Below are 18,971 nucleotides of genomic sequence, written 5' to 3' on the forward strand. Positions count from 1 at the left end.
GAGCTGATGGGCCAAGATACCAGTCATTGTGCATACAAACCATGACAGCAAAGGAGAAATGGACTTTATTACATGAATATCAACTTGGAGATGAGAGAATTCACAGCTGAATGGAGACCCTTGTTTAGGTTGTGGAAAGAACGCGATAATGAATTTAGAAAGACAATTATTTCATGAAAATGATTGTTGTCTGAAAAGAAAAATAATCTACATTTATACAGCACCTTTCACATCCTCAGAACCTCAAGTATTTTTAGCTGATTAAGCATTTTTAACATGCAGCTGTTTATTTTGTAGGTGAACATAATACCATTCTGTGCATAGCAAAGTGCTAGAAACAACAATGAGGTAAATGAGCAGATAACCTGTTGTGGCGATGTTAGTTCGACCAGCTTTCATTATCTCACCATCAGTGGCTAGGGCTTCAGCTCGCTAAACCTCACCACTTCTTCCGCTCTCTTTCCTCAAGATGCACATTGTAATCTACCTGTTTGAATATGTTTTTGATCAGCCTTCATTTTATTTGGTTTCACTTTTTACTCGACATCTTTGCGATGTTTTACTGTGTAAAAGGTACTATATAAATGCAAGTCATTGGTTAAGTGATGCGACATGAACCCTTCGAGTAGTGCCACTGGACCTTGTACATCTGCAAAAACAGGAAGATCCAGCTTGGTTTAATATCTCATTAGGAATGTATCACTAACAGAGCAGCATTCCCTTAGTACCGCAGTGAAGTCAAACTGATATGTGCTGAAGTCCTGAAAGGCGGGGGCATTTTGAATGAGTTGATACAGTTTTAAATTTCTAGTTCGATTTCTTGCATTCCCAGTGAGAATTCAGTCTCCAGAGAAGCAGTCTTGTTTCTTGTGAATCTTTGCAAACAAGTCTACAAATCCTGTAAAATGTAAGTTATCTGGCACTGCATAGCACAAAGGATGTGAAACAAGGGAAAGAAAGTAAACAACGAAGAGTAAACAGGAGGTAGTGAAGAAGCAGGGAAAAAATAGAAAGAATGAAAGAAGAACAGGAATGGAAGTGTAGCAATTACAGGTACCTGATTTTAAATAAAAGCAAATTACTGTGGATGCTGGAACCTGAAACCAAAAGAAAAGGCTGGAAAATCTCAGCAGATCTGGCGGCACCTTTAAGGAGAGAAAAGAGCTGACGTTTCGAAACCAAATGACCCTTTGTGACAAAGGGTTATCTGGACTCGAAATGTCAGCTCTTTTTCTTTCCTTACAGATGCTGCCAGACCCGCTGAGATTTTCCAGCGTTTTCTCTTGGTTACCTGATTTTAAAGCTTGCATTTACAGGAGTGAGAAAACAAGGTGTGGAAACTGTTGCATTGCTTGCCCCTTGAGTTTATAGTGGAACTTGTTCACATATACCTCTTTCAAGTGTTAAATGATAGAGAAACAACATGGCAGTATACACAGATCTATTGTACTGTTAAAAAACCCTGAGTTTTATTTTTTTAAATGGACAAAAACCACAAAGATGGTTGAGAATGTACAATTGGCCATTTACAGGAATTTTACAGGATCTTTCTCTGAGGGAGAATGGAACTCTTCCCTGTGTTTCCAGACAAGGTATTGCTAAAAGCATCCAAAGACTTAATAGAGGTTTATAAAATGATGAAGGGGATAGATCGAGTGAACGTTCAAAGACTATTTCCTCGGGTGGATGGAGCTATTACAAGGGGGCATAACTATAGGGTTCATGGTGGGAGATATAGGAAGGATATCAGAGGTAGGTTCTTCACGCAGAGAGTGGTTGGGGTGTGGAATGGACTGCCTGCAGTGATAGTGGAGTCAGACACTTTAGGAACATTTAAGCGGTTATTGGATAGGCACATGGAGCACACCAGGATGGTAGGGAGTGGGATAGCTTGATCTTGGTTTCAGATGAAGGTTGGCACAACATCGTGGGCCGAAGGGCCTGTTCTGTGCTGTAATGTTCTATGTTCTATATCTCTGGTAAAGACAAAGGAATATAATTACAATCCCATCTCGAAGAGACTGCCAAGACTGACTAGTGTATTCCAGTTTCCTCTTGGAATATGTAAAAAAAGGAGTTTTAAAAAACTAGCTGAAAGAGCTACCCAGTGCTTGCTTGTATACCTGCCTGCCTGTATGTTTGTGTGTGTGTGAGTGTGTGTGCTGTGAGGTAAAGCAGCTGGAAGTACACACTGAAGGTGTGATTTAGTACCAGAAGCTGTTCCCCTGGAAAAAGGAAATAAACATCTTTTGCAGGAAAATCTACAAACTCTGGGCAGGATTTTCCAGCTGCGCTCACCCCAAGGCCAGAAAATGCTGTCCAAAGTCAACCGACATTTGCATGATCCGCCCCCTGCCCGCTACGATTCCCATGGCAGGTGGGATGGGAAAATTCTGCCCCCTCTCTGACTCTGGAAGTCACACAGCCAACAAAAATGGATTGGAGCTAGAAAAAGAACTAAAGTATCTACCAAGCCACAGACCACGGAATCGAAGAATCAACTGTTCGTCAGCAGAAGTCAACCATACTGGAAACAATTCATAATGGCTGCAACACTTCATATACTATTCATAAATCAAGGCCTGTTCCATTGAACGTTTTATATTTACATACTATTGGACTCCATTCTTATTTCTAATCTATGAATGTAGATGCATGTGTTTTATGATTTCTCCTTACCTTTTTAGTTGTTAATGAACTTACTCTAAACTCAAGAAAGCCGAGTTGAATTGCCTCCTTTTTAAACATAATTATTGTCTGGATAAAGGGAAAGGGAACCTTGTTAGATTCAACCTTGCTGCTACCAGCAGAGGGTGGGTTGAATGAAGAAAGGGAGCCAGTCATCCCTCCTCACCCATATTTGTGACAATTTGGGGTATCCCAGCTGGATGGTGACCATTTGAGGGGTCTTACCCAGATCAACAACCTTTGGGGAACCTCACCTGAGGCTGGTCGTAACAAATGGAAAGAGGAACACAAGAATTGGGAGCAGGAACAGGCCATTCAGCCCCTTGAGCCTGCTGCACCATTTGATAAGATCACGGCTGATCTGATTGTGGCCTCGCTCTTTGTGTAAAACAATTAAACGAAAGACAAAGCAGGAAGGGCAGCCCCATGAAGAGGGACCACCCAAAACAAATTACAAATGAAACTTAAAACATTCAATCAAAATGTGGTTCAGAGGGTCGAGAACACACCCGAGTCCCTGCGGTGCCCAAGGGGCATGGAAGGCCTTGATGGTACCCATAAACACTCCAGGGACAGCCAGCCACAAACATATCCATGGTAGAGGGGCAGACAGTTAAGCCATTTGACCCTCTTGATCACCTGCTGCCTGGACCTGTTGATGGTGAGTTTGGCCAGGCCTAGCAACAGGTTGACGGGGAGATCCTCTTCGTTCTCCGCACCAGGTGCCTGTAGATCAGGAGCGTGGGTGGAAGTAAAAGTTTTTTTAAGAAACTAAATAGGGTGTACAGCCTAAAATGATATAAATGTGATCCACGGATTCCACACAATCACAAAAAGGGCAGGTTTCTAGGGAGTCCATGAACTGGTGCAACCGTCGGTTGTATGGGAATGCTGTGTGCAACACCCCAGGTCCCCGATGTTAAGAGAGAGGACCCCTCCGTACAGGGTTGATTTTGGCCTCAACTACACTTTCCTGCCTACTCCCCATAACGCTTAATTCCTTTGTCATTCAAGAGCCTATCCAACTCAACCTTGAATATATTCAATGACTGCCTCTTTATTTTTGCAAACTCTGGCTTTATCTGCTGGTGTTCTCTTAGGTTTGTATATTCTATCCACTCCTGCTATCTCTGATTAACATCACACATTGTTACTTTACTCTCTTGTCTTGTTCTATCCCTTTAATTTGCCACATCATCTCTCATCCCTACTATTTAGTTTAAAGCCGTCTGCCACCCTAGTTATATGACTCGCCTGAACACTGGTCCCAATATGGTTCAGGTGAAACCTGTTCCATCTCTACAGCTCCCACATTTCCCAGTACTGTTGGCAGTGCCCCATGAACTAAAACCCACCTCTCCCACACCAGTTTTCAAACCAGTTAACTCCCTGATCTCATTAGCCCACCAGTAATTTGATCTTGGGTCAGGGGTAATAATCCAGATGTTCTGCTTTTTAATTTAGCTTCTTAGTTGTTCATACGATGCAAAACCTCTTTCCTAATCTTGTCTGTTATTCATACCTACATGAATCACAACTGTACCCTTCCTTTCCCACTACAGGTTCCTCTCCAGCCCCACCAGCCAATGGGCCGAAAGGCCACCTTTTGTACAGTAAACTTCTATGAACTAGGGGTGAAATCCTACCAAAAAATGACGAATGTTGGTTCCTATGCGAAAAACAGTGTTTCCCGCCAATGCTGCCAGCGTGTTTCCAGACCAAATCTTATGCCTTATTAGTAATAATCTTTATGCCTATGAATATGTTCCATGTGATTCACCTGTCTCGCAACAACTTAACTGTTGCAGTCACCGGGAAGCTCCGTATACACGGCTTCCCAGCACTTGTTCCACAATGACTGCAGAAGATGGCAGCTAAGAAGCCCGCACAACCCTTTTCAGAGGGGGCCCTTACCACGATGCTGGATGGAGGGGAGCAGAGGTGGGAAACACTTTACCTGGGATGCAGGAGACGGCCTTCCAGCAGGGTCACCATTCCTGCCAAGAATGGAGCGGCAGCCCTGGTCAGTGCAAACACAATGCAGAAGAGGAGAGGGCAGCAGTGTCAGAAGATGAATGATCTTCGTTCAGCCAGGGGTATGTGAACCACCCAGGTCTCCCACTAGACCCCGTTGCACACCCCTTGCATTCCCAATCCTTTCTCTCACTCAGTCACCTTGGCCTTTCACAACACTAGGTTCCTCCCACCCCTGCCCCTCCCACAATCACCATGTTCCCCCAGTAGCTGCTTAGAGTCACAGAGTTATAGAGCACGGAAACAGTCCCTTTGGCCCAACTCATCCATGCCAACCAGGTTCTTAAACTGAACTAGTTTCATATGCCTGCATTTGGCCCATATCCCTCTAAACCTTTCCTATCCATGTACCTGTCCAAATGTCTTTTAAATGTAATTGTACCCGCCTCCTCTGGCAGCTCATTCCATACACGCACCACCCTTTGTATGAAAAAGTTAACCCTCATGCCCCTTTTAAATCTTTCCCCTCTCACCTTAAATCTAGTTTTCAACTCCCCTATCCGGGGGTAAATACCTTGGCTATTCACCTTATCTATACCCTTCATGATTTTATAAACCTCTAGAAGTCACCCCTCATCCTCCTACACTCTAGGGAAAGAAGTCCCAGCCTATCCAGTCTCTCTTTATAATTCAAACCTTCCAGTCCTGGTAACATCCTTGTAAATCTTTATTGCACCCTTTCCAGTTTAATAATATCTATCCGATAGCAGCGTGATCAAAATTATATGCAGTACTCCAAATGTGGCCCTACCAATGTCTTGTACAGCTGTAACATAACGTTCCAACTCCTGTACTCAGTGCTCTGACTGATGAAGGCAAGTGTGCCGAACACCTTCTTCACCACCTTGTCTACTCGAGACGCCAGTTTCAAGGAACTATGTACTTGCATCCTAGGTCTCTCTGCTCAACAACTCCCCTGGGCCCTACCATTAACTGCAAGTCGTGCCTTGGTTTGTCTTACCAAAATGCAACATCCCCTGGTATATATCTGCTAGCCTTCTCCTTCAATGTGGTTGGGGCTACAGTTTCATAGAAACCCTTCAGTGCAGAAGGAGGCCATTCAGCCCATCAGGTCTGTACCAACAACAATCCCACCCAGGCCCTATCCCCATAACCCCACATATTTACCCCGCTAATCCCTCTAACCTATGCATCCTGGGACAGTAAGGGGCAATTTAGCAGGGGCAATTTAGCATGGTCAATGCATGTAACCCACACATCTTTGGACTGTGGGAGGAAACCGGAGCACCCGGAGGAAACCCACGCAGACACAAGGAGAACGTACAAACTCCACACAGATAGTGACCCAAGCTGGGACTCAAAACCCATGTCCCTGGAGGTGAGGCAGCAATGCTAACTACTGTGTCACCCTGCTGCCCTGAATTAAACTCCATCTGCCATTCCTCGGCCCACTGGCCCAGTTGATCAAGATCCGTTGTAGTCTTGGATAACCTTCACTTTTGATATCCAAGGCTTATGGGGGTTTAAGCAGGAAAGTGGAGTTAGGAGCATAATCAGGTCAGCCATGACCTTATTGAATAATGAGCAGACACTAAGAACTAAATGGCCTATTCCTGCTCATATTTCTCACGTTCAAGGGCCAATTGGGCAATAAATGTTGGCTTTGTCTGAAACTTTCACATCCTGAGAAAGAATGAAATAAACCAAAAGTCATAAGCGTTTTAAAATGACATGTTTTTCTTAATTCTCTTACACTTATCAGTTTAAAAGACATCTTGGGAAAGGGGTGGGGTCAGTGATCAAAGCTTCAGCAGTGGGTCCAGAGTTGGCCACTCTAGTTTACAGCGTCAATGTCAAACAAACCGACGACAATATTAAAAGGCTTGTTTTTTTTATCTCTAAGGGTGAATGTCACTCACTCGCCCAAAGCTGACTGGCCATGGATGGGAATGGTTTCTGTAACTCACAGAAGGGTTTTAAATGAACCCTCTTCCCTAGATCCCAATTTCACTGAGGATTGGAGGTTCCTCGACTCTTACAGGCACATTCCGAATGCATGAGTGGCCGAGAATCCACCCTAACCAATCCCAGGATCTGTTTTTCAGTCGATCTCTTCCTGCTTCCTCCTCGCAGTTTTTTTGAGGATCCGCCTGTGACATTTGCAAGCATTCCTCTTGGCTTTGCTGAACTCTGAGAGTGGGAGCGTCAGACCAGAGCTCGTGTGTGTGTTCTTCATTATTTCACCTACATTCTCTGAGGTGAGTTCACTTTTCCCATCTCTTTGACCAAGTTTCTTTTTGTTTCCTTCTGGCCGTGATTTTAGTTTCCTTCTCCTTTCTGGATCTGCATTGCTGCCCTGTTTTCTTTAAATATTGAATAATATTTAAACTAATAAGTTGAGCGTTTAACAACAAGGTTGTGGTACGAAGTTTTTTTTCTAAAAATACAAAAATGAGCAGCTACAGGGAATCTAGCTGCATAACCGCCCCCCCCCCCCCCCCCCCGCGAGTTCCAACTCCGAAACCCAGTTAATTAAATGGTTCCTTTACATCTAAGGGTGTGCACTGTTTATCAGACTCACGTCACTCGCTTTACAGGCAGTGTTGTCAATGCTTCACTTCTGGTTCATGAACCGTCTTGTTCTCTCTTTAAACAATCCCAGTCTTTAAACTTGGCCCTTTCACATCCTTTCAGTTCTGCAAAAATCTAACTCACTCATCGAAATTCAGAGCAGCGGCAAATCTGATTCTTATCCAAGTCTCACCAGATGTCAACACAGACAAAGTCAGACATTTAAAAAGATGGGAAGAGGAAGCCAGTCTGATCTCTCCTCTTTTCCCAATATGTGGGTGGTGAGGCCAATTGCAGCATGCCCTCTCTGCCACCGTGGGGGCAATTAGCCCCCTCAAGGTGAGGATCAAACAGGGGTACTCCTGATTTAGGCACTGCATTTACAAATGAGCTATTGTGTGAGTTTATAAATAGAATTATTCCCAATAGTAATATAGGAACAGGCATAGGTCCCACGGGTCTGTTCCTTCTCCAGTGAAATCCTGGCTATCTGTATCATAATGCCAGAAAATTATAAACTGGGCCAGTCTGACTTCAGTGGTGGGCAAATCGTTGGAGAGAAAGCTAAACTATCACTGAGAAAGGCATGGATAGATCAAGGATAGTCAGCCTGGCTTTGTCAGGGGAAGATCGTCTGATCAACTTATTCAATTTTCTTTTGAGCAGGTAACTAGGAGGATTGATGAGGATATTGCAGTGGATGTTGTCTGAGGCATGTGACAAGGTCCCCCACATGACAGACTGGTCAGAAAAGTCAAAGCTGATGGGATACAGGGGAAGGTGGCAGGTTGGATCCAAAATTGGCTCAGTGACAGGAAACAAAGGGTAATCGCTGATGGTTGTTTTTGGCGAATGGAAAACAGTTTCCAGTGGCATTCCACAGGGTTCAGTGTTGGGGACCTTCCTGTTTGTTGTATATATTGATGATTTGGACTTAATGAGGGAAGCATGATTGGGAAATTTGCAGTTGATGTAAAATTGGTGTAGTTGATAGTGAAGAGGATAACTTTCTCCAGAATGATAGCAATGGTTTGGATGAGTGGACAGAGAAGTGGCATATGGAATTCAATTCAGAAAAGTGTGAGGTAATGCATTTGGGGAGGGCAAATAAAGCAAGAGAATATTCAATAAACAGGAAGATATTGAGAGGGATAGAGGTAGTGAGAGACCTTGGACTGCATGTCCATAGTTCCCTGTAGGTGGCAGGACAGGTGGATATGGAAGTAATGAAAGCATAAGAAATGCTTTTCTTTATTGGAAGACATATTGAATAGAAAAGCAGGGATGCAATGCTGAAACTGTCTAAAATGCTGGTTAGGCCACAGCTGGAGTTTTGTGTACAGTTATGGTCGCCCTATTACAGGAAGGACATAATTGCTCTGGAGAATGTGCAGAGGAGATTTCTAAGAATGTTGCCAGGGATTGAAAATTAGAACTATGAGGAAAAACTGGATAGGCTAGAGTTGAATTCTGTAGAACATAGGAAGAGATAGAGAATCTGGTGAAATGGTGCAATGACAATTGTCTCTCCCTCAATGTCAGTAAAATGAAGGAGATAGTCATCGACTTCAGGAAATGTAATGGAGGGCATGCCCCTGTCTACATCAACATTGATGAAGTGGAAATGGTCGAGAGCTTCAAGTTTCTAGGTGTCCAGATCACCAACAACCGGTCCTGGTCCCTTTACGCCAATGCTATAGTTAAGAAAGCCCACCAACTTTCTCAGGAGGCTCAGGAAATTTGGCATGTCCGCTACAACTCTCACCAATTTTTACAGATGCACCACGGAAAGCATCCTTTCCCAATGTATTCCAGCTTGGTATGGCTCCTGCTCTGACCAAGACTGCAAGAAACTATAAAGGGTAGTAAACGAAGCCCAGTCCAACACGCAAACCAGCCTCCCATCCATTAACTCCGTCTACACTTCCCACTGCCTCAGTGGTGGGCAAATTGTTGGAGAGAAAGCTAAACTATCACTGAGAAAGGCATGGATAGATCAAGGATAGTCAGCCTGGCTTTGTCAGGGGAAGATCATCTGACCAACTTATTCAATTTTCTTTTGAGCAGGTAACTAGGATTGATGAGGATATTGCAGTGGATGTTGTCTGAGGCATGTGACAAGGTCCCCACATGGCAGACTGGTCAGAAAAGTCAAAGCTGATGGGATACAGGGGAAGGTGGCAGGTTGGATCCAAAATTGGCTCAGTGACAGGAAACAAAGGGTAATCGCTGATGGTTGTTTTTGGTGAATGGAAAACAGTTTCCAGTGAAGTAGCCCACGCACCCCAGACATTCTCTCTTCCACCTTCTTTCATCAGGAAAAGGATACAAAAGTCTGAAATCACGTACCAACCATAATCAAGGATCCCACGCACCCCGGCATACTCTCTTTCAACTTCTTCCATTGGGAAAAAGATACAAAGGTCTGAGAACAGCTTCTTCCCTGCTGCCATCAGACCTTTGAACGGACCTATTATACATTAAGCTGATATTTCTCTTCACCCTATCTGTAACTGCAATATTATATTCTTTCCTTCTCCCCATGTACTCTAGGAATGGTATGCCTTTTCTGTATAGTACGCAAGAAACAATACTTGTCACTGTATTCCAATACATGTGGCAATAATAAATCAAATCAAATCAAAAAGCTAAGGAGTGACCTAATTGAGGTCTACAAACTTATGTGGGGCTGAGATAGTGTAGACAGGAAAGACTTATTTCCCCCAGCTTAGGGGCCAATTACCAGGGGGAATAGAGTTAAGGTAGAAGGATTGGAAGAGGCTTGAGAACATTCTTTTTCATCCAGAGGTGGTGGGTGTCTAGAATACACCTTCTGAATTGGTGGTTAAGGCTAAAATGCTCACCTCATTTAAAAGGTACCTGGATCTGCATTTGAAATGCTGGAACCTGCAAGGCTGCAGACAAGGTGCTGGAAAGTGTGATTAAAATGAATGGTTAGTTTCTTTTTCTCTTTTTTGGCCAGCACAGACTCAAGGGGCTGGAGGGCCTTTTTCTGTGCCACAATTTTTCTATGGTTCTAGAACTCCATCCAGGGTGCATGGGATCCTCGATTATGCTGGCTGCTTTGCCGAGGCAGCGGGAAGTGTAGACAGTGTCAATGGATGGGAGGCTGGTCTGCGTAATGGACTAGGCTTCATTCACAACCCTTTGTAGTTTTTTGCAGTCTTAGACAGAGCAGGAACCATACCAAGCTGTGATACAACCAGAAAGAATATCTTCTATGGTGCATCTGTAGAAGTTGTAGTGGACATGCCAAATTTCCTTAGTCTTCCGAGAAAGTAGAGGCATTGGTGAGCTTTTTTAACTATATTGTCGGCATGGGGTGACCAGGACAGGTTGTTGGTTATCTGGACACCTAAAACCTGAAGCTCTCGACCATTTCTACTTTGTCCCCATTGATGTAGACAGGGACATGCCCTCCACTACACTTCCTGAAGTCGATGACTATCTCCTTTGTTTTGTTGACATTGAGGGAGAGATTATTGTTGCCGCACCAGTTCACCAGATTCTCTATCTCTTTCCTGTTCTCTGCCTCATTATTGTTTGAGATCCGAACCACTACGGTGGTGTTATCAGCAAACTTGAAAATTGAGTTGGAGGGGAATTTGGCCACACAGTCATGGGTGTATAAGGAGTATAGTAGGGGGCTGAGAACACAGCCTTGTGGAGCACCGGTGTTGAGGGTGATTGTGGAGGAGGTATTGTTGCCTACCCTTACTGATTGTGGCCTGTGGGTTAGAAAGTCTAGGATCCAGTTGCAGAGGGTGGAGCTGAGCCCCAGGCCACGGAGTTTGGAGATGAGTCTCATAGGAATAATGATGTTGTAGGCTGAGCTGTAGTCTATGAATAGGAGTCTGACATAGGTGTCTTTGTTATCTAGGTGTTCCAGAGTTGTGTGTAGGACCAGGGAGATGGCGTCTGCTGTGGACCTGTTGTGGCAATAGGCAAATTGTAGTGGATCCAGGTAGTCTGGAAAACAGGAATTGATTTGTGCCATGACTAACCTTTTGAAGCATTCATATTGTTGGATGTTAGAGCCACCGGATGATAGTCATTAAGGCACGCTGCCTGGCTTTTCTTTGGTACCGGGATGATGGTCATCTTCTTGAAGCAGATAAGGACCTGAGCTTGGTCCCGAGGTCCCTATCTGCTTCAAGATTGGTGTAAAGAGAGGTTGAAGTTGTCTGCGAATACACCAACCAGCTGGTCCACGCAGGACCTGAGTGCTCATCCAGGTACCCCATCTGGGACAGTCGCTTTCTATGGGTTGACTTTTGAGAAGGCTGCTCTGACATTGGCAATGGTGACCTTGGATACAGGTTCGTCCGAGGCTTCCGAGGTGGAGGGCATGCTCTCACTGAACCTCTTGCTCAAAACGGGCGTAGAATGCATTGAGGTCATCGGGGAAGGGTGCATTGGAGCCGGTGCCTTAATCTTGTAGCCTGTTATGTCTTGCAAACCTTGCCATAGTTGGCAAGAGTCCATGTGGCTAGCCTGGGACTCTAGCTTGGTCCGGTACTGTCATTTGGCATCTTTGATGGATCTCCTTAGATCGTATCTGGCTTTTTTGTCTCGGTCAGTGTTGCCTGACTTGAACACCTCAGACCTGGATGTCAGCAACAATGGATATCCCAGTTCATCCATGGTTTCCGTTTGGGAAACACACGGATTTACTTCTTTGGCACACAGACTTCTGCACACTTACTAATGAAGTCAGTTACTTTAGTGGCGTACTCGTTCAGATTGGTCACAGAGTTTTTAAATACTGACCAGTCTACTGACTCTAAGCAGTCTCATAGAAGATCATCTGATTCCTCAGACAAACATTGCACGGCTTTCTTTGGCAGATTATCTTGTTTCAGTTTTTGCTTGTAAGCTGGGAGCAGGAGCACAGCCTTGCGGTCTGATTTGCCAAAGTGTGGGCGGGTGCTAGAGTGGTAGGCATGTTTGATATTTGTGTAGCGGTGGTCTAAGATGTTTGGGCCTCTGGTGGAACAGGAGGTGTGTTGGTGGTTACTTGGTAGTACGCTCTTGAGCTTGGCCTGATTGAAGTCGCCGGCCACAATGAACAAGACCTCGGGATGTTTCATCTCAAGGCTATTTGTGGTGATGTATTTTTCATCCAGCACAGTCCTCATGTCCCCGTGGGTGGGATGTAATCTGCTGTCAGGATAACAGAGGTGAATTCCCATGGCAGTAGTAGGGGTGGCATTTTAGCGTCAGATATTTCTTGTGATGTTCAGAGAGTTAATCCCTTCTACAGTGTTGAACTAGCTGTAAAAAAAGAGTTGTTTGTGAAGATGGTGAGGTGCTGTTTCCCTGGGGTATTATGTTGCAATTTGCTCACTGGAGGGTGTTTCTATCTCGGGAGATGGCAATGACAAATTGCAAATATTTCAATCCTTCCCTCGGATTCAGCCTCAGCTTTGTTGTTGTAAGAATTTTTAGAAGGTGGAGGTTAGAAGCTGCCATGTTGTATCATGGTTCAGTTATGAAGGTGTGATTTAGTTGGTGTGTATGCTTTGAGTCCTTGGCCAAAAGCTCCTCATGGATTATACCCCAGTCGCAGGAGGAGATGGAGTCGCATTCTGAATTGTTCCATTATTCTGCAGACCATCTGAAAATGATGCGCAGGAAAAGATCAGCTGGATCATTTATTGTGAAGGCAATTGATTGCAAAAATAGGGAGATTATGCCGGCCTTGTGTAACTGTGCAGAGTTTGCACATTCTCCCTGTGTTTGCGTGGGCTTCGCTTGGCTGCTCTGGTTTCCTCCCACAGTCCAAAGATATGCAGGTTAGGTGGATTGGCCACACTAAATTGCCTATATGTGACCCAAGATGTGTAGGTTAAGTGGATAAGCCATGGTAAATGTGTGAGGTTATGTGGATAGGGTGGGGTGGGCCTGGGTAAGATTCTCTTCCCAGAATTGATGCAGATTCGATGGGCAGAATGGCCTCCTTCTGCATTGTAGGGATTCTATGGTTCTATCAAATCATCTCTTAGCCTTCTCTCCAAAGAAAATAGTCCCAACATCTCCAATCTATCCTCATAACTGAAGATTCTCATCCCTGGAGCCATTCATGTAAACCTTTCTGCACTCTCTCCAAATATGTTCGCCTCCTTCCTACAACGTGGCGCCTAGAATTGTACACAACGTTCTAGCTGAAGTCTAAATAGTGTGTTATACAAGTTCAGCATTAACCTCATTGCTCTTGCAATCTATTAATAAAGCCCAGGATACTGTATTCTTTAGTAACCTCACAGTCAACTTGTCCGGCCACGTTCAATGTTTTGTACACATATCTGCCCAGGTCCCTCTGCTCCTGCACACTCTATAGAGTTGTATCCCTGATCTTATATTGTCTCTCTATGTTCTTTCTATCACAGGAATCACTTCACATTTCTCCACATTGAACTTTATCTGCCAACTGTCTCCCCGTTTCACCAACTTGTTTATGTTCTTTTGAAGTTTGTCTCACCGACCCCTGCACACCAAGACCTAAATTAACAATAGGTATAAATGTTGACCAGCTAGAATAAAAGAAAAATGTAAAATTGTATATACTTGTCCACGTTTCCCTCACCAGAGGTCATTGTTTTTCTATACCTAACCTATTGAATTCTCTGAACACTTTAAACAGCGCGACCAGATCATTCCTCAGACTTCTGTTATCAAACTACCAAATCTTTTTCACTCCGAACTGTCTGAGGCTGAATCAGACAATTTGCAGCTTTGGCTTCATATTTAGCCCTGAAATGAGTTTCCAGCCAAATATCTGCATCATCATTAAGACGGCCAATGTTCCTCTCTGTAATATTGGTCAGCTCAGCCCCACCTCAGCACATCTGCCACTGAAATCCACACTCATGCTTTTGTTGCCACTAGACTTGTATAGATTCCTGTGCAATCCTAGTTAGCCTCTCATTGTCTATCTTCCACAATCCTGATGTCCTTTCACTCTTGTTTTTCAATCCCTCCATGGCCTTTCCCTATTTCTGTAAACTCCTCCAGCCCCACAACCCTGCATAACATCACACTCATCAAAGGCATGTTAATCATTCCTGATTTTCATTGATCCACCATTAGTGACTACACCTTCAGCAATTTAGACCCTAACTCTGGAATGAAGGCCCTCCACCTCTCTTTCATTCTTTAAGATGCTTCTTAAACCTTACCTCTTTGACCAAATGTTGGTCATCTGACCTAATATCTCTCTATATTACTCAGTATCATATCTTGTTTCATATTTTTTATGTTGGAGTTTGCACATTCTCCCCGTGTCTGTGTGGGTTTCCTCCGGGTGCTCTGGTTTCCTCCCACAGTCCAAAGATGTGTTGGTTAGGTGGATTGACCATGCTAAATTGCCCCTTAGTATCCAAAGGTGTGTAGATTAGATGGATTAGCCATGGTAAATGTGTGTGGTTACAGGATAGGGTGGGGGAGAGGGCCTGGGCAAGATACTCTGTCAGAGAGTTGGTGTAGGCTCGATGGGCCAAATGGCCTCCTGCACTGTAGGGATTCTATTATTCTATATTATTCCTGTGATTTACTTGTGGATGTTTCATTATTTATCAAAGACACAATACAAATATAAGTTATTGTTATTATTGGAATACAAGCCAGGTTTATGGGATCTGTTCTCCTAATTTACCCCGCAATGCCCCAAAATTTAGTTATTTTCCAACAATATCATCCCCATTGTCCACTGAAGGCTCCTGCAAGGCAAGGGTAACCAAGGTTATTCTTCTGTTGAGTTGGAGATGCCTATATAAATTGTCTCTCTGAGTTTGACACCACACATGTAACCTGGAGGATCCACCAACACGCATCACAGAAGTTCACAACCGGAAGCTTGTCTTACCTCAGGCCACAAGGGTAATTAGGAGTTTGTTTTTCCAAATAGCTTCAAAACAAGCTGGAACATGATCATTACAACCTTTTGATTTAAGGTTGGTAGGAAAAGTATTTTCAAGGAGTTATTTTTAATCAGGACAAGTCAAGACAGAGAGTAGGATGATTTCAACAAGTTGTGCTTTTCATTTATACTGTGAATTCAAAAACATTCATCAGTGTTCCCTGAATTTTTATTGGATAAGATTTATTTATTTCCTGATTATTAGCATCTCACCTTGGTCATCTCAAAACACAATACCAAAAGGGCCTCAGGACCTACAGGTATCTTCCCCAAATAGGTCACTGAAATGTGAACCCTACTTTCTCCTCAGGACGGCTGACCCACTGAATTTTTCAAGCATTTTTATGTTTTCATTTTGGGCACCAAGAGAACGGTTTTGATGGGTTGAATGGCCTTTTCTCATTGCTGACATCACACGGGGCTGTGCATTGCTATTCATGTTTCATGTGTGGTAATGCATGATTGAAATTAAACAAAGTTTTTCCATAAGTATAATTGATAACTCTGTTCATTTCAGTGCAAAGGTTGAAAGAAAGAATGTCTCTGTATCCATCTCTGGAGGATCTGCAGGTCTCCAAAGTAATTCAGGTCGGTTCTGATGATTTTTAATACAGTTTCTATACCGATTAAAAGGTCGATGATTGATTGAGGACAATCATTTAATTGTTGGCAAATTCAGGCCAGTCTGATAGGATAGAAGCATTTTTTTCTCAACTGGTTGAAAATCAAATAATCTTTGGTCAGTTGCAACCTGATTTTTAAGAGGACACAGTGCAGGATGTTTTTGAACTAAGCTGTCAGTCTCAATCATAAAACCCACCAGGACCAGCAGAGCAGAGGGAGTTTTATACTTGAACATTACACCAAAAGGTCATGAATATACATTGTAACTTTTAAAGTAACACAGAAGAAGGGTGGCACTTAAGGAGGAGATATGACAATATGCCAAATGCAAAGAGTGTCTGAAGTTAAAGCCAGAAGTTGAAAAACAGAACCTTTGAAGGAATATCGTGAATTACTGACAGATTTTAGTTAACGTCCATGGTGAATTGATGAGTGAGTCATTCAGTGTTAACAAAGAGTAATTTTTGACATTGAAATCCCATATCAATGACGGAGGGTTAATATTAATTTGAAAAATGCATCTGAAATGAATGCAAAATATAGAGAGGTTCAAACAATGAAAGTAATGGAGAAAGGTAGAACATAGTTGCAATAAGTAATTCAATAGGGAAATGTGAAGACAGTGGTTTATAAAGGGAATAATTTAAATAGATTTAACTATTCCTGGGGTAAAAATAGATATGGAAACGAGGGCAGGAAAGCTAACAAAGAAAAGGGTTGGATTACCTTTTGGGATTAATGATATTAAGAATAGAAGACTGAAAGAACTAAAGGGACACAAAACTGGTGGCTAAAGAAATATAGTAAGCAGAGTGAATAATTTCAAAAGAAAACTGAGACATAAACCAGCTGACGAATGGGCTGATTCCTATATTCTACAATTAGAATAACTTAGTGATTCTATTTATTGTAAGTGCGTGAGTTGATTTTAATGTTTGTTTTTAGGCTCAGGCCACCATTGTAGCCAACCAGGCCTTGCCAGCAATTGAGGCCGATGTCCCAGATGCTGGAAGTGGTGAGTTATTGTAGTTTACCCTGTATTTTGTCCTTATTTTGATGTCTACATCCCAATTATTCACCAAACCTCCATTTTCAAAATCACAAACTTAGAATTCTCCTCGTTGTCTTCCCTTTTATCCATGCCCCCTCCACCATCTTCCAGCTACCTCCTCTGACCTCTTAACCCTCAGAGGACACATTCCCAGCACTAAATGTCTCCTTTACACCAGGCTTGGGAATTTCTCTAACAGAGACTAGGTTGCTTTGGTGGAGACTGTTTACTACAGAGTTTACTTCACCAGCGTAACACAATCTCCCTCAGTGCTAGCTGACTCTTCTTATACACATCTCAGTCTAACTAACTAATCAGCACCCAACACCTGTTAACCTTAATATCTTAAGCTATGAGGTATTTAACATCTATCAACAGAAACTATTAGATACCAAAATGTAAATGCCAGGGCATAATCTACAGAATTTCAATTACATTATCTTCAGAAAATATGGCAATTCCAACACTCCCTCATGTTTTTGTATTCTGACTTAAAATGGAAGGGAGATGGGCAGTTTGAAGGAGAACAGAGGCAGACCCTCCTTCAAATTGTTGTGTGTGTTTGGGTCTCAGAAGGACAGAGAAATCCTTTATGTAACTTAAAAATTAGGCATTATTCCAATTCTGACCTCCTGCACAAATCAAATTTCCTTCGATCTACCATTGGTGGCTGTGCCTTCAGCTACCAAACCCTAAACTCTGGAATTCCCCCTAAACCTCTGCTTCTCTGTCTCTCTCTCTCTCTGACTCCTGCTATCATGATGTGGAGATGCCGGCGTTGGACTGGGGTAAGCACAGTAAGAAGTCTCTCAACACCAGGTTAAAGTCCAACAGGTTTATTTGGTAGCAAATACCATAAGCTTTCGGAGCGCTGCCCCTTCGTCAGATGGAGTGAAAATCTGTTCTCCAACAGTGCACAGCGACACAGAAATCAAGTTACAGAATACTAATTAGAATGCAAATCTCTACAGCCAGCCAGGTCTTAAAGGTACAGATAATGTGGGTGGAGGGAACATTAAACACAGGTTAAAGAGATGTGTATTGTCTCCAGACAGAACAGCTAGTAAGATTCTGCAAGATCAGGGGGAAAGCTGTGGGGGTTACTGATAATGTGACATAAATCCAACATCCCAGTTTAGGCCGTCCTCATGTGTGCGGAACTTGGCTATCAGTTTCTGCTCAGCGACTCTGCGCTGTCGTGTGTCGTGAAGGCCGCCTTGGAGAACGCTTACCTGAAGATCCAAGGAAGATCCACAGCTTTATACTCCTTATACACCTTTGCCTGTACGGCAAAATTCCCCTCCAACTTGATTTTCAAGTTTGCTGATTACACCACTGTTGTGGGTTGGATCACGAACAATGACGTGACACAGTACAGGACAGAGATAGAGAACCTGGTGAACTGGTGCGACGACAATAATCTCTTCCTCAATGTCAACAAAACGAAGGAGATAGTCATCGACTTCAGGAAGTGTAGTGGAGGACATGCACCTGTTTACATTGGTGTGGCTTTTGCTACCAAATAAACCTGTTGGACTTTAACCTGGTGTTGTTAAACTTCTTACTGTACATCAATGGGGACAAAGTGGAGATGGTCGAGAGCTTCAAGTTTTTAGGTGTCCAGATCATCAACAACTGTCCTGATCCCCCCATGGCCACACTATAATTAAGAAAGCCCACCAACGCCTCTACTTTCTCAGGAGACTAAGGAAATTTGGTATGTCCGCTACAACTGTCACCAACTTCTGCAGATGCACCATAGAAAGCATCCTTTCTGATTGTATCACAGCTTGGTACGGCTCCTGCTCTGTCCAAGACCGCAAGAAACTACAAAGGGCTGTGAACGAAGCCCAGTCCATCACGCAAACCAGCGTCCGATCCATTGGCAGTGTCTACACTTCTCACTGCCTCGGAAAAGCAACCGGCATAATCAAGGACCCCATGCACCCCGGACATACTCTCTTCCACCTTCTTCCGTCGGGAAAAAGATACAAAAGTCTGAGATCCCATACCAACTGACTCAAAAACAGCTTCTTCCCTACTGCCATCAGACTTTTGAATGGACCTACCTTGCATTAAGTTGATCTTTCTCTACACCCTAGC

At 43.4% G+C, this 18,971-nt stretch overlaps 1 protein-coding gene across 1 annotated transcript in view; it reads left to right on the forward strand.

Annotated features, from left to right (window-relative positions):
• The first annotated feature begins 3,676 nt into the window (after positions 1–3,676).
• Positions 3,677–18,971, forward strand: part of LOC144508660 (syntenin-1-like) — a 38,043-nt gene continuing 22,748 nt past the window's right edge. The window contains exons 1-4 of the mRNA XM_078236897.1: positions 3,677–4,784; positions 6,817–6,941; positions 15,711–15,781; positions 16,763–16,832. Of these exons, the coding sequence (XP_078093023.1) occupies positions 15,731–15,781; positions 16,763–16,832 (121 nt within the window). The 5' untranslated portion in view covers positions 3,677–4,784; positions 6,817–6,941; positions 15,711–15,730. The remainder of the gene's footprint in view (positions 4,785–6,816; positions 6,942–15,710; positions 15,782–16,762; positions 16,833–18,971) is intronic.

Source organism: Mustelus asterias, chromosome 20 (assembly GCF_964213995.1).
Source record: "Mustelus asterias chromosome 20, sMusAst1.hap1.1, whole genome shotgun sequence".
Taxonomy (NCBI): domain Eukaryota; kingdom Metazoa; phylum Chordata; class Chondrichthyes; order Carcharhiniformes; family Triakidae; genus Mustelus; species Mustelus asterias.